Genomic DNA, 14,621 nt, shown 5'->3' on the forward strand with positions numbered 1-14,621 from the left:
TTTAATTTATACTTCCACTAAGCAGACAGATGCAAAGATCTAACTCCAAACCATTTTCTCCTCAATACTGTAATACAAAATTACAAATTTATTAAAGTTTGAATCATACAAATTTGTGCTTTATTACGATTACCTAGAAAATAATAAACCAAACGAGTTATTTTTGTCACTAAACACAATTATTTTCATGTGATGCTATGTTTGTGGTAAATTTTTTTCTTTTTGTGACTTAATGGACAATAAGCAACTTAGAGATGAGCTTTATCCAATATCTCTGTCTTAACTCCTCGCAGTTCCTAAAACACTGTTATGAACTCACTGTGAAAAACAAAAATTAATTAGCTAAACATTAACTAGGTCTGATTGCTGGCTCTGCCACCTGCTAGCTGTGTGATCTTGGGAAAACTATTTAATTCTCTAAGCTCGAATTGCCTCATCTGTTATACAGGCACCAGGTATTGAAAAAATAGAACCTACCATACAAGACTGTTGTGAGGATCAAATAGTCTACTTAAAGCACCTAGCACAATGCCTGTTGCACAAGAGCACTTAATAAACGTTAGCTACTGTTACTATTATTACTGCGCACTGTAGGGGTTTATTTAATGGATATCCAAAACTTCACTAACAGGGTTCATCACTTTTAACCCATTTTCTGTTTTAGCTAGGGGAAGAGAGGTGGAGTGCGGTATGCAATCTTCCATGGCAGGAGGTAAGGGAGGCAGTAACTCAGATCTGAAAGGGGGTCTTGTTGTACGGTAGAGCCTCCTGGTCAGGGTGAGTAGAATAACTGGATACCTATTAAGCAGCACCTTCAGCAATCACAGGATAAAAAACCTGTACTTGGAAAAACCTACTTTCATACACTTTATATTTTCTCTTTCCACAAGTTTTTAACAAAGTTCATCTTGTAAATTTCTTTTTGTCTAACTTGGACTAAGAAGAATAGGAAAGAATTTTGTTTTATTCATGAACAAATTAAAGACTCAAAAAAGTGTGCTCTTAGAACCAAAACACAGTGACATAGGTTGAGGAAAAACAGAACAAATTACAAGGAGGTGAAATTTTGGGTATGGGAAAACTTGACTGGAATGTCTAAGAAAACGTTAGGATATAGTGAAGAACACAAAATGGGGGTGTTACTCCAACAAGAGTATTTTTACCAAAAGATGAGCAATTATAAAGAAAATAATCAATTCAAAGTAAACCCAACTCTCTAAGAGGAGATGAAAAACAAAATCCAACACATGTGGCCTTCATTTTGAAAGAAAGGAGATTTAAAAAAATTAAAAAGTGATCAGAAAAAAAAACCTGTAAATTATCACACAGTAAGTCTGGAATCTGTTTTTTAAAAACCTTGTAAGAAACTCAAAATAAACTATGGGATCACAGAATCTTAACCAACACATAGAGATTAACTCCTTCATTTTTTACATTTAAGAAAACAGGCCTTTGAAGTTAAGGGACATGACCAAAGCTAAAGAACAAAGCAGTGACAGACTGGGATTAGAATCCAGGTTTCTTGTCCTTTCCTCCACACCTCTCAAAAGGTATTATGGAATCATAATACCAGGCACACACAAAAAAAACAAACACACAACAGAAAGACTAACTTAACAATTATTAACTAACTTAACTATCCTAAATTAACAAAGTTAATTCTAGGAGGTTAAAAATAAAAGATCTTTACTCAAGAGTGAACAGAAAAACCCATACAAGTCAGGTACAAATTCTCATATAAATGAAAAGAAAGGATATAAGAAATATATTCAAAGTGATTTAGTTCTTTATATATGTAAAAAGAAGGAAAGGCATTTGAAAATGACAAGGACCACTAGAAAAACATTGTACTAAGTTTGCTCAAAGATAAAAAGGGATTGGGAAAGAGCTAGGACATTTACTAAGAAGAGGATTTATGGAGCACTAGATATAGGGAGTAGGGATGAGATAATAGGTGGGGTTGCCTTGATTCCCTTAGCATCTCTTTCCTGTTTCCTCTTTCTGTCTCTTCAATGTTTCTTCATCCCCCTTTTTTTGTCCTGATAACTTGCTCTCCCCTTCCCCCCCAAACTTTTCTTCGTCTCTGGACCATCCTTTAAAGGATCATGCTACTGAACAAAAGTAGAGGTAGTCTAGTCCAATGGACTCCTTTTCTAAGAGTAATTTCTAAAGGTAATTTCCAAGTTCACTGTTTAGAATTAAAAACCCATTAAAACCCATTAAAACCCAAAAACCCATTAAAAACCACAGAAATGATGTAGCTGCAGAGCAGTGTGTTTATAACAGATATTTTCTAGTGCAGGCCCACAATCTCTTATCTACTACCCTTAAATCCAAACAGCTCTGAAAAGTGGCAGACTTCTGAAAGTCTGCAGCAACTTCATTTGGCAGCAAAGCCTGGTTAAATTAACATGAAGCTATTTATGATCTTTATTCACCTTAGTGTCAATAGTCATACATTTTTCAGCAAGAAATATAACATACTGCTAATATACCCTATTGCCTTTCTGAAATCTGAAAATCTGCATCTCAAAACATATTTGGCCCAGGCCCTTTTGGACAAAGGATTGTGGCCCTGCGCCTTATTTTTATTTTCAAGTGCAATATTTTACCTATCCAGATGACTATAATATGGGTGGAACCTTCCCAGGATGCCAACACTGGTTTTAGTGATGTTCAAAGTGCACAGGCACCTAAGCTACATCCCTTGTCTCAGTCAGTAACTGTATCATCACTATGGTGGACATTCATATGAAAGACATTGCAACCTCAGCTACTTTCACCTTAGGACCTTCTATTTAGTTATTAATATATTTACTTAATTAAGGCTTTGTTTTCCCTCTTCCTAACCTAAAAGCTGGAAGCTGAAATTTCATCTTTTTTTCCCCCAATCTCAGTGGTTCTCAACCAGGAGCAATATTGCTCCCAGGGAAGATTTTGGAAATGTCTAAAGACATTTTTGGTTGTCACAACTGGGGGTGGAAGTGTTACTGGCATGTAGTGGGTAAAGGCTAGGTATGCTACTAAACATCCTACAATGCACAAAATAGCCCTCCACAATAAAGAATTATACAGTCCAAAACATTAATAGCACCAATACTAAGAACTCTATATCAATCCCATCACTCTTATTCCCAAAATGAAATAACTCCACAGAATTTTAGAGTTCTTCAATATGGATGGCTCAAATGACTTTTCCCCACTATGGATAAGTGATCTTCAAAAAATATTTAAGTTTCCTCTTGTTCAGTTTTATTTAATCAGTTCTAATCATCAGATTCGTGACTTGGTATGAAAAAAAACAACAAGCATGTGTTCTAAAAGCATACCATTATAGTACAGTAGCATTAAAAGAGATAAGTTCTGTAAATAATTGTACTTATTATTTTTAGTCCATCCATTCTTCAAGAAAAAAGTTTTGGTTTCCATACAAGAAGAGAATACCTTTCTCAATGCAATCAACTTGAACTTTTAAACCATTCTCTTTACATCTTAAAATTTACCTTCTTCTCCCACTCTCCCCCAATCAGGGAAAACAAAAAAGGGGGACAGTAAGAAAAGCAAAGAGCTGAGTTTGGTACAGACATGAATCAGATCATCTACACACAATATAATTAAGGATGTGAATCTAACTAAAGCAGTAATAACTATTTAGTCAAAAACATTTCTCTTTTTCGGTAAATAATTTTTTCAATTAAGAAAACTTGTCAGCTTACCCTTTACTTTTAGAAACCAAACCAAGAGACTGACTCAATCGATGAATAAAGGCTCTTTCCGTACTGGTCAAAGAAGAAGGAAATTCCATTTCTACATGGAAAAAAACACAAAGCATCATTTGTGGATCGGCAATTTTCCTTCAAGGTACTTCAATACACATATATGTTTATAAAATATGAAAAATCATATAAACATATAATCAAATTATCATATTTTATGTGAAAAATAGATATAAGCATTCCTAGGAGATACTGTGGGTTTGATTCCAGACCCTTGTAATAAAGTGAATATCGTAATAAAGCAAGTCATACAAATTTTTTTGGTTTCCAGGGCCTATGTTGGTTTGTTGGTTTCCAGGGCCTATGTTATGTTTACACTACACTGTAGCCTATTAAGTGTGCAATAGCATTATGTCTTAAACAACAACATACACAATTAATTTAAAAATCCTTTATTGATAAAAAATGCTAACCATCATCTAACAACATGGAGTTGCCACAAACCTTCAATTTGTAAAAAAACACAGTATTTGCAAAGCACAATAAAGTGAAGTGCAATAATGAGATATGCCTGTACTAATTAACCACTGAATGTCTACCAGAATTCTGATATTAATAACATTTAAACCTAAATGTGATAAAGGACCCTGATGTTCACCAAAGATTAGTCCTCTTTTGCTGAAATCTTGAGCTCCTGATGAACATATTTTACTATCTTAACTTACTTGCTTAACCAACAAAATGTTTATTTCCTTCAAGGATGAGGTATGCTCAAGTATTATGAATGCTCAGTATCAGATTCCAGTGTCTTTGCCTTCAAAAACTGCAGAGAATCCCTATTTCACTGTCTCAGACTGGATATGATGCTGTATATTTCTGGGGCTTCACCCCTGTTTAATGAAAGTTCAGAATCACTCTGTCCAGGTCCTTTTTTGGGGGGAGAGGGAAAGACTCTAAGCTTCCAGAATAAGGGGTCCTCTACTTAGAGCAGCAAATCGGAATGAGCTCTCAATATACTGTACTGATCACAGGTCAGCTGCTGGTTCTGCACTGTGTGACCCAAGACAAGTAGCTTTCCAACCTTAAGAGGTATGGAAGACGTTTCGTCTAACAGAACGAGTTTTTTTTTTTTAAGTGTTTAGAGTGATACTTCCAGGATGTAAACAAAGCACTACATATTGCCACTGCATTTATTCGTCGAATTTCCTTCTGTTCCTCTACTTCCGAAACTCAAACTAAACGTACCTCGATTAAGGCTACCACCACCTCCTTTTAAAAAAAAAAAAAAAAAAGGTAGAGGCTTAACAATACCTAAAAGTTGTGGCAAAGCTACCGAAAGGCCTCTCCCTGGGGAAAGAAATGCCTCCTGCAGTTGAGCAACCTGATTTTCGTGCCTTCGGACGCCAGACAAGTGCCCCGTAACCCGGCTGAGCCGCTGGACGCCACGGGGCTCTTCACATCTCCGGGCAAGGCTCACAACTCTGGCCCCAGCCCCGCGCCCGCTTCGCCCGGGCCCGGTGGACCGCCCCCGTCTCCCCTCCCTCCGGTGAGGCAACCCCTTCCCACGAGGGACCGGGCTTCCGGGAGGTGGGGCAGCCGGCGGGGTCCCTGTCGGGAACCTCACCTCTCTGGTCCCCGTATCGGAAACGCTCCAGAGCGATATTGACCGCGATCTTCACCTCCTCGTCTATACGAATGTCCTTCAGCCCCTTGGCCCGGCCGCCTCCCGCAGGGCCACACGGCGCCGGGCCGCTACCGACGCCCCCTCCAGGAGCCGACGGCCGGTGGGAGACGCTACTCGGCCTGGACATGGCCCTGAGGAGGTGTTCTCCTCGCGGTACAGCGGCCAGGCCTGCTGGCTGACGGCCAACGACAGGGAAAGTGGGCCTCGGGGGCCTTGGCGGGTTCAAACGGCTCCACAGGCTACCTGCGCTGGATCGGGCTCACCGGAAAGCTCCCGGTGTCCACAACAGCCGATGAGGCGCCGGCGGCGCTAGAGCGCCAGCCGGGCAGAGAGCGCGGGCGTGATGACGTCACCGGGGCCGGCGCCGGTGACCTCAGCACGCCGACTGTCCCTGGCGTCCTGCGCGCAGCGTCCAAATCTCCAGCTCCCTGTCGAGCTGGTTCTCCCTGTCGTCTCCTGTTCCCACGCACCGTCCCGAGGGCCTCTCGTTCAACCACTTATTCAGTCGCTCGCTATTTGGTTAAATCATTAATTCATTCAGTAAGCATGTGTGGGCTTCTACTATGTGCCCTAGATATACATTGGGGAACCAGACAGAAAGGGCTCCTGCCTTCGTGGATTTTACATTCTAGTGGGGGTAGAGTTGCCAGATTTAGTAAACAAAAATACAGGATGCCCAGTTTATTGGAATTTCAGATAAGGAACACAATTTCAGTATAGGTATTTCCCACGCAATATTTGGGAGCACACAGAGTAAAGAATTATTCGGTACCTGAAATGCAAATTCAACTGAGTGGCCTTATTTTATCTGGCAACCCTATATGGGAATAACAGACAGTAGACAAAAAAATGATTAAAGGTAGTTGTAAGTGCTATGTGAGATAATGGAATAGGAAGATGCAACCCTTTAGTTTGGGATGTCAAGGAAGATTATGAGAATGTCCATTTGCTTGTATACAATTCCACTAACATAAACCTCAACCCAGTCACCCTAATTGCTTCCACTCTAGTCTTCCTATTATCCATTCTCCAGAAAGCAACTAGAGTGATCTTTTTAAAAACACAGTTGGCTTTCAGTATCTTTGGGTTCCTTATCACTGCTTCAACCAACCACTAAACCAAAAAAAAAATTTTTTAATTCCAGAAAGTTCCAAAAAGCAAAACTTGAATTTACTGTGCACTGCAACTATTTACATAGTATTTACATCGCATTAGGTATTATAAGTAATTTAGAGATTATTTTAAGTACATAAGAGGATGTGTATAGGTTATATACAAATATTACTGCCATTTTATACAAGGGACTTGAACATCCTTGCATTTTGGTATCCTCAAGGAGTCCTGGAACCAATCCCCACAGATAGAGAGACAACTGTACAAGCCAAGTAGGTTAACACCCCTACACAAGGCACTCCAATTGCTCCCCATTGCAACTATAAAACACCCTCAATTCCTTACCATGACCCTGAAGACCCTGCCTAATCTGGCCTCTGTCTACCTCCCACCATTCTCATCCTCACAGTGCTCAAATGCACTAATTTCTTTCTGTCCCTTGAACACAACAAGCTTATTACAGCAGGGGAACTTTCCACTTGCACAGTTTTCTCCTGCACATGACAATCTTCCTCCCAGTACTTCACATAGATGCCTCTTTCTCCTCATATAAGCCAGGATTCCATCCGTTACCTAGATAGGCTCTCCCACATCAACCCATTATCATTTACCACTGTTTGAAATTATTTTTTTTATTTATATATTTATTATTTGCTCTTTTCACTATAATATAAGCTTTTTAGGAGCAGGAACCTTATCTTGTTTGTCACTGTTTCAACAGTAGCTAGAACTGTATGGTCATACAATAAAAATTTATTGGTTTTCCATATTGTAGAATCTGGAATTAAGATTTGTCATCTCTATCCTCTGAAAACTTTCTTCATAATCCTTGGGATCCTAATCAATTTGATTTGCTACTAGAAAGAGTTCTGGATAAGCAGAAATAAGTCCTGTGTCCTGGTCCTGTCATGGTTACCAGTGAACTGTGTGAATATTTTCTACTATGTTGATCCTAATTTCCTTAGCTGTTCGTAATAATGCCTGCCATTTATTAAGTGCCCAGGGGCACTGTCTTTATTTTTCCAATCCTCACAAAACCATATGAAGTAGTTATATTACCTCATGATACAAATGAGTAAACAGGCTGGATGAGGTTAAAAACTGGTCCAAGGCCATGCTAGTGATAATTAATGAGGTAATAGAAAAAAAGCCCAGCTGATCATGAGGCCTAGCTTCATTCCAGGACAAATCATAAATAGAAGATAATACCTGGATGCATCAAATATATTGTGATAAAACTGAAAACATTTTATGTGGGGTAAGACACATATTGCTTTCAATTTCACTCGATAACCTCTTTGTTCCACACTTTATTGGCTCCATCATTTATTAGCTTTGTGACTTGACTACTTACTTTGCCTTCTGAGCTTCTGGTTTCCCATCTGTAAAATGGATATATTTAATATTCATTTTATAGTATTGTGAATTTGACATAATATGTAAGTATTAGGCATTGATCTAATGTGTGCTTCTTCTTTCCTTTATTTTGGAATAAATGCCAAAATATTTGTATTCCTAGTACCTAGTAAACATATGGAATATGTTCATTGAAATAAAAGAGAATATTTACTTAAGTTACATAGCAGTAAATTATAAAGTCAATCAGATTCTACATTATCTAATGTTTTTGCATACTCCTAGAAATTTCTGGTGCTTAGGGTGAACACTGCAATTCTACTTTTTACATGTGCTTCAGAAAAAAATTAAAAATAAGGAAGATATGGAATATTTACAAATGATTTCAAGTTGAACTTACTGTCAGATAGACCTAAAGTTTTTTGTTTTTTGTTTTTTGCTGTACGCGGGCCTCTCACTGTTGTGGCCTCTCCCGTTGCCGAGCACAGGCTCCGGACTTGCAGGTTCAGCGGCCATGGCTCATGGGCCCAGCTGCTCCGCGGCGTGTGGGATCTTCCCCGACCGGGGCACGAACCCGTGTCCCCTGCATCGGCAGGCGGACTCTCAACCACTGCACCACTAGGGAAGCCCCAGACCTAAAGTTTTAATCTTTGTTTTTGCCACTTTATAGTTATGGCCTTGTGCAAGGACTTAATCTCCCTATGCTTTAATTTAGCCATCCATAAAATGTGTGTGATAAAAACACCTATATCACAGCATTATTATGGGAATTAAGTTAGACTGTATTACCTTTATGCAGATGAAGTACTTAGTACAATTCCTGGCTCATCCTTAGCATTCAGTACTAACTAGATGCTTTTGACTTCAAGTAACAGGAAACCAAAGATTAAAAAAAGGCCCAAAATAAGGACATTTATCATCTTACATAGCAAGAAGTCTTAGGATAGGGTGGTTCCAGGAATGATTAGTTCAACATTGTACATCAATGCCCTCAGTCATGCAGAATCTGTTCAGCTTAGCACTCTGCCTCCTAAGAGTGTTTGACACTCCCCTCTTGGTTGCAGATCCAAGTAAGCACATCATCACACAGAACCAGATAAAGGCAAGATAAGTGCCCCCATCTGATGTTTCTTTTTAAGGTAAAGAAAAACTTTCCTAGAAGTCCCAGACATAGACATCCTTATGTCTCCTAGCCAGAACATGGCTAACCCAATAACCAGCAAAGAAAAATGAGATTACCATGAAAGGTCTGGTCTTTTTTGAACGAGGTGGTCACCTAGAAGAGAATGGAGAAAATTGGGCTTCTCATAGCAAGTAAAAAGGGATGGAGAATGACTACTGGGTAGGCAACCAAAGATATTATGGTAGTCAGCAGTGATGTTTGTCAAATATTTCTGGTTTTCTTCCTTCCCAGGGATGTCCCAGAACTATACTTCCTGGCCCTGTTTCAGTTAGGTGGGAACATATGATTAGTTCTGGGCAAGGAGGAGTGAGTTGAAGTGCTATGTTTCATGTTGAGCTCACTTTTCGCTGCAGTTAGCTGCAAACAACTAACAAAACATGTCTAAGAAAGAAAAGTGAATTTATCTTATTACAAATTATTTAAAAACTACAAAAGAACATTGCTGAGAAAAACTTAAAGACAAACAAATTAAAACATATACTGTGTTCAGGGATCAGAAGACTCAGTAGTGTTAAGATATCAACTCTCCTCTCATTAGTCTATGAATTCAACATAATCCCAATCAAAATCCCAGCACAATTTTTTTCTAAAAAAGTAACAAGCTGATGCTTTATATGGAAATGCACTAAAATAGCCCAAACAACTTTGAAGCAGAAAAAAAGTTTGAGGGCTAACACAACCTGATTTAAAGACTTAGTATAAAGCTGCATTCAACAAGATAGTGTGGTACAGACATAAAGGTGAACAAATAGATCATTGGTACAGAATAGAGTGTCCAAAAATAGACCCACATATATTTGGACAACTGACTTTTGACAAAGGTAAAAAGATAATTCACTGGAGAAAGGCTGGCCTTTTCAACAAGTTGTGCTGGAACTGAATGGCCAAATGCAAATAAGATTTTAAAAATAATCCCAAACCTTCCCTCACCCCATACACAAAAGTTAACTCAAAATGGATTATAGGCATTACCTAAATATAAGAGGTAAAACTACAGAACTTCTCGAAGAAAACATAAGAGAAAATCTTTGTGACCTTAGGTGAGACAAAGATCTTTTTAGATATAACACCAAAAATACAAACCATTAAAGGAAAGAATTGATAAATTGGATTTCATCAAAGTTAAGAATTTTGCTTTTTGGGGGCTTCCCTGGTGGCGCAGTGGTTAAGGGTCCGCCTGCCAATGCAGGGGACACGGGTTCGATCCCTGGCCCAGGAAGATCCCATATGCTGTGGAACAACTAAGCCTGTGCGCCACAACTACTGAGCCTGTGCTCTAGAGCCCACAAGCCACAACTACTGAGCCCATGTGCCACAACTACTGAAGCCCACACACCTAGAGCCCATGTTCTGCAACAAGAGAACCCATGACAATGGGAAGCCTGTGCACTGCAACGAAGAGTAGCCCCTGCTCGCCGTAGCTAGAGAAAGACTGCACATAGCCATGAAGACCCAACACGGCCAAAAGAATTTTGCTCTTTGAAAGACATTGTTAAAAGAATGAAAAGATAAAACACAGACTGGGGGGAAGAATTTGCAAATCATATATCTGATAAAAGCCATGTCCAGAATATATAAATAACTCTCAAATATCATAATAAGAAAACAAACAACCCAATGTTTTAAACTGGGCAAAGTTTGAACAGGCACTTCACCGAAGAAGATATATGGGTGGCAAATAAACACATTAAAAATGTTAAATATTATTCATCATTAGAAAAATGTAACTTAAATCCACAAAGGGATGCCACTACATAACTATCAGAATGTCTAAAATTAACTGATTTTACAAAGTATTAGAGAGCTAGTTGAGGAACTGAAATTCTCATACACTAGTGATGGGAAAGAAACCACTTTGGAAACAGTATGGCAGCTTCTTTAAAAAGTAAAACACACAGTTACCATAAAATCCAGCCATTCCATTCCTAGGTATTTATCCAAGAAAAACGGAAGCATATATCTGTACATAGACAAGAACACAAATGTTCATAGTAGCTTTGTTTGTAATAGCCCAAACACAGGAAAGAATCCAAATATTCATCAGCAGGTGAATGGATAAACAAATGGTGATACATGCATACAATGCAATACTGCTCAACTATAAAAAGAATGAACTATATATTGTTACACACAGTAACATGGATGAAGCTCAAAATAAGTATGCCAAATGAAGGAAGTCAGACAAAAAGAGTACATCTATATAATTTCATTCATGTCACACTTAGAAAGTGCAAACTAATCTATAGTGACAGCAGATCAGTGGTTGCCTAGGGATAACATGGAGAGGAAGGAATTTCAAAGGGACATGAGGAAACTCTTTGGGGTGATGGATATATTCATTACCTTGATTTGGGTGATGGTTTCACTTATGTATACATATATCAAAGCTTTTAAAATTATACACTGTGAATATGTGCTATTGTATGTCAATTATACCTTAATAAATTTGTTTTTAAAAAAAATAACCTACAAGACTCTGAGTCTAGTACTATTTTTTCCTACACAATATCAGAAGGCATATTCCCTCCTTTATAAAAGTCATTCTTGGACCTCCAGATAAAGAGTTGTTGTGTGATCTTTTGTGTTTTAAACTGACATATAATTTCAATCCAAATTGAATGATCAAATATTCTGTATTAATTAAATATTCCCTTATACAAGGTACGAAATTGTAGGTCTGTTTAGCTCAGATAATTAATTTATCTAAAGTAAACATGTCTAATTATCCACAGAAAAATATCTCGGATATGGTTTTGCTAAAAGGGGAAGAACGGCTATCTTGGAAGGCAGAATATTTTAATTCCCAGAAGATACATTAAGACTTTATAAGAAATTAGAAAGTAAGCCACAGAGAACAGCCATCTCCTTCACTAAAGTAGAAAAGACCACACAACTGCTAATATATCCATATAGAATTTGAATTAGCAACTCAGTATCAGTCAAAGAATAATTATTGTCCCACCATGTTAGTCATTTTCCTACAGTACCTCACAGGATGTCACAGAGTTACAAATAATGATAATTTAGAAACTAAAACCAAAAACCTAACCCAACAAAGAGACTTACATACATAAACACTCAGATTTTTATTTGTCTTAGAGATTAAGGTGAAGAAAATGTGTTCTGAATTGAAACCTTGAGTTTCCTTATTACACCCAAGTTTTGGTGTTTTCCCACTGACTTCATTATTTACATATCAAAAATATTCCCAAATAATAATAAAATTGTTGTGCTCAGCCCTAGTTAGATAATATGATTTAATTGGAAGAAATCTAGCTGCTCCTTAATTTTGACAAGTTATTGAGTCTCTCTAGTACTTCTCAAATTTTTCACTTCATGGCACACATAGAAAATTACAATATTTTCATGGCACTGTAGCTATGGCAAAGATGCTAGTGCTCATAAATTTTCATGTTTTCCTCTTCTTTCTAAGCACACTAGACCACATTTCTTCCATATTCTCCCATGTTTCTGTCCCTATTTTTGCCGTGAAATTGTGACACTAAATAGCTAAGTGCCGGCCAGTGGAATGTGGACAGAAGTGATTTATCCTACCCCTCTTGTGATCCTCCCTCTTCTCTAGTCTGCAGCCAGATTTTGGAAGAAGGAATTACAAACAAGGAAAGGGGGAAAGCCAGAATGAGGCCTGTGGTGTTGGACTGGAATTAGCAGTATCAGTATGAAATTATGGCTTTTAATATATATACACAAAGGGATAGGTAAAGAAATAAAAATAACTATGTAAGAATGTATGTGTGAGTGTAAACACTGAGATGGCCTAGAAGCAGACATCCCAATATTATTGTGTACATCTAGCACTGAGATCCTAGTTTCCAAATTCCATTCTCCAATAAAAAGAACCAAGGCTCCCTAAAGAAATGGTTGACTCCGGGGCTGGAACAGGACAGAAACAAGATGAACCTGAAACATTTTTATGTGTCAGAAGGTAAGGAATTGCTCAAAACAGGATACAGGCTTATCAAAAGAACACAGGAGCCAACCTCAAGGAGCTCTTTCCTAGGGGCTAATGCTGGCACAATCTGACTAATAAAATAGTGATAGTATTGGAATATAACCCATAAAATAAAATAAACATCCATGAGCCCACGGTAATATTAATACATAACTGGATGTATAAGTAAAGGAGGGATAGGACAGCTCTTCCTTACAGAAGGATTCTAATTGTAAATGGTGATGGGAAAACTGGACATACACAAACAGAAGAATGAAACTGAACCCCTATCTTACACCATGCACAAAAATTAACTAAAGATGGACTAAAGATTCGCACATAAGACTTGAAACCATAAAACTCCTAGAATAAAACATAGGGAGTAAGCTTTTTGACATTGGCCTTGGCAATGACTTTTTTGGATTAGGCAACAAAAGCTCAAATAAACAAGTGGAACTACATCAATCTAAAAATCTTCTATTCTGCAAAGGAAACTATCAACAAAATGAAAAGGCAACCTATGAAATGGGAGAAAATATTTGCAAACCACATATCCCATAAGGAGTTCATAATCAAAATATATAAGGAACTCACACAATAGCAAAACGACAAATAACCCAAGTAAAAATGGGCAAAAGACCTGAATAAGTATTTCTTCATTTGTATGAAAACATACAAATGGCCAACAGGTACACGAATGGTGGAAATGTAAACTGGTACAGCCACTGTGGAAAAGAGAATTGTTACTTCTCAAGAAATTAAAAGTAGAACTACCATATGATCCAGCAATCCTCCTTCTGGGTAGAAATCCAAAGGAAACAAAACCACTATCTGGAAGAGATATGTTTATTCCCATGTTCATTGTAACATCCTTCACGATAGGAAACAAAGTGTTTGTCAATGGATGAAAGGATTAAGAAAATATGGCATATACACACACACACACAATAAAATATTATTCATACTTTTTTAAAAAATAAGGAAATTCTATCATTTGCAGCAACATGGATGAACCTGGAGGACATGATGCTAAGTGAAATAAGCCAGACAGAGAAAGACAAACACTGCATGCGGAATTATAAGCACTTATATGTGGATTTGTTTTTTTTAAGAAAGAAAAAAATGTCAAACTCATCAAAACAGAGAATAGAAAGGTGCTTGTCAGGGGCTGGGAGGTGGAAGAAATGGGGAGACTCGGGGGGAGGAAGAAGTCATGTACTAACATGCTTGTGAGTCACTAAAAAGGATCCTGAGGGAGTTCCCTGGCGGTCCAGTGGTTAGGACTCCAAGCTTCCACTACAGGGGACACAGATTCAATCCCTCGTTGGGGAACTAAGATCCCGCATGCTGCACAGCATGGCCAAAAAATTTTTTTTTATTTTAATTAATTAATTTTTAAGAAGGATCCTGAGCCCTGCCCTCCTAGAGGAGAACAAAACAGAAACTCCAGATGGTCTGGGAGATCCTCTAAGAGCCTGACCTGTGCAGCTTTCCCAGGTGGATCCCCAAGGAGGCAGCCTGGGAAAGTGGTGGTGTGGTCTGTCTAGGCAGGTGGGGCTCAGTGTGGTGTAGAACAGCAGGGGATTCCTGGTGCCCAAAAGGGGCCCAGAATTGGCA

General features: G+C 38.3%; 1 protein-coding gene across 3 annotated transcripts in view; it reads right to left on the reverse strand.

The window, feature by feature from the left end:
• Positions 1-5,673, reverse strand: part of YTHDC2 (YTH N6-methyladenosine RNA binding protein C2) — a 73,922-nt gene extending 68,249 nt beyond the window's left edge. For all 3 annotated transcript variants that reach the window (XM_082837280.1, XM_082837279.1, XM_082837278.1), the window contains exons 1-2: positions 5,341-5,673; positions 3,717-3,807 (exon numbers count right to left, since the gene is read on the reverse strand). In XM_082837280.1, coding sequence (XP_082693406.1) covers positions 3,717-3,807; positions 5,341-5,527 — 278 coding nt within the window. In that variant the 5' untranslated portion in view covers positions 5,528-5,673. The remainder of the gene's footprint in view (positions 1-3,716; positions 3,808-5,340) is intronic.
• Between the last annotated feature and the right edge of the window lie 8,948 nt (positions 5,674-14,621).

This window comes from Leucopleurus acutus (assembly GCF_964270905.1).
Source record: "Leucopleurus acutus genome assembly, chromosome: 3".
In the NCBI taxonomy this organism is placed as follows: Eukaryota; Metazoa; Chordata; class Mammalia; order Artiodactyla; family Delphinidae; genus Leucopleurus; species Leucopleurus acutus.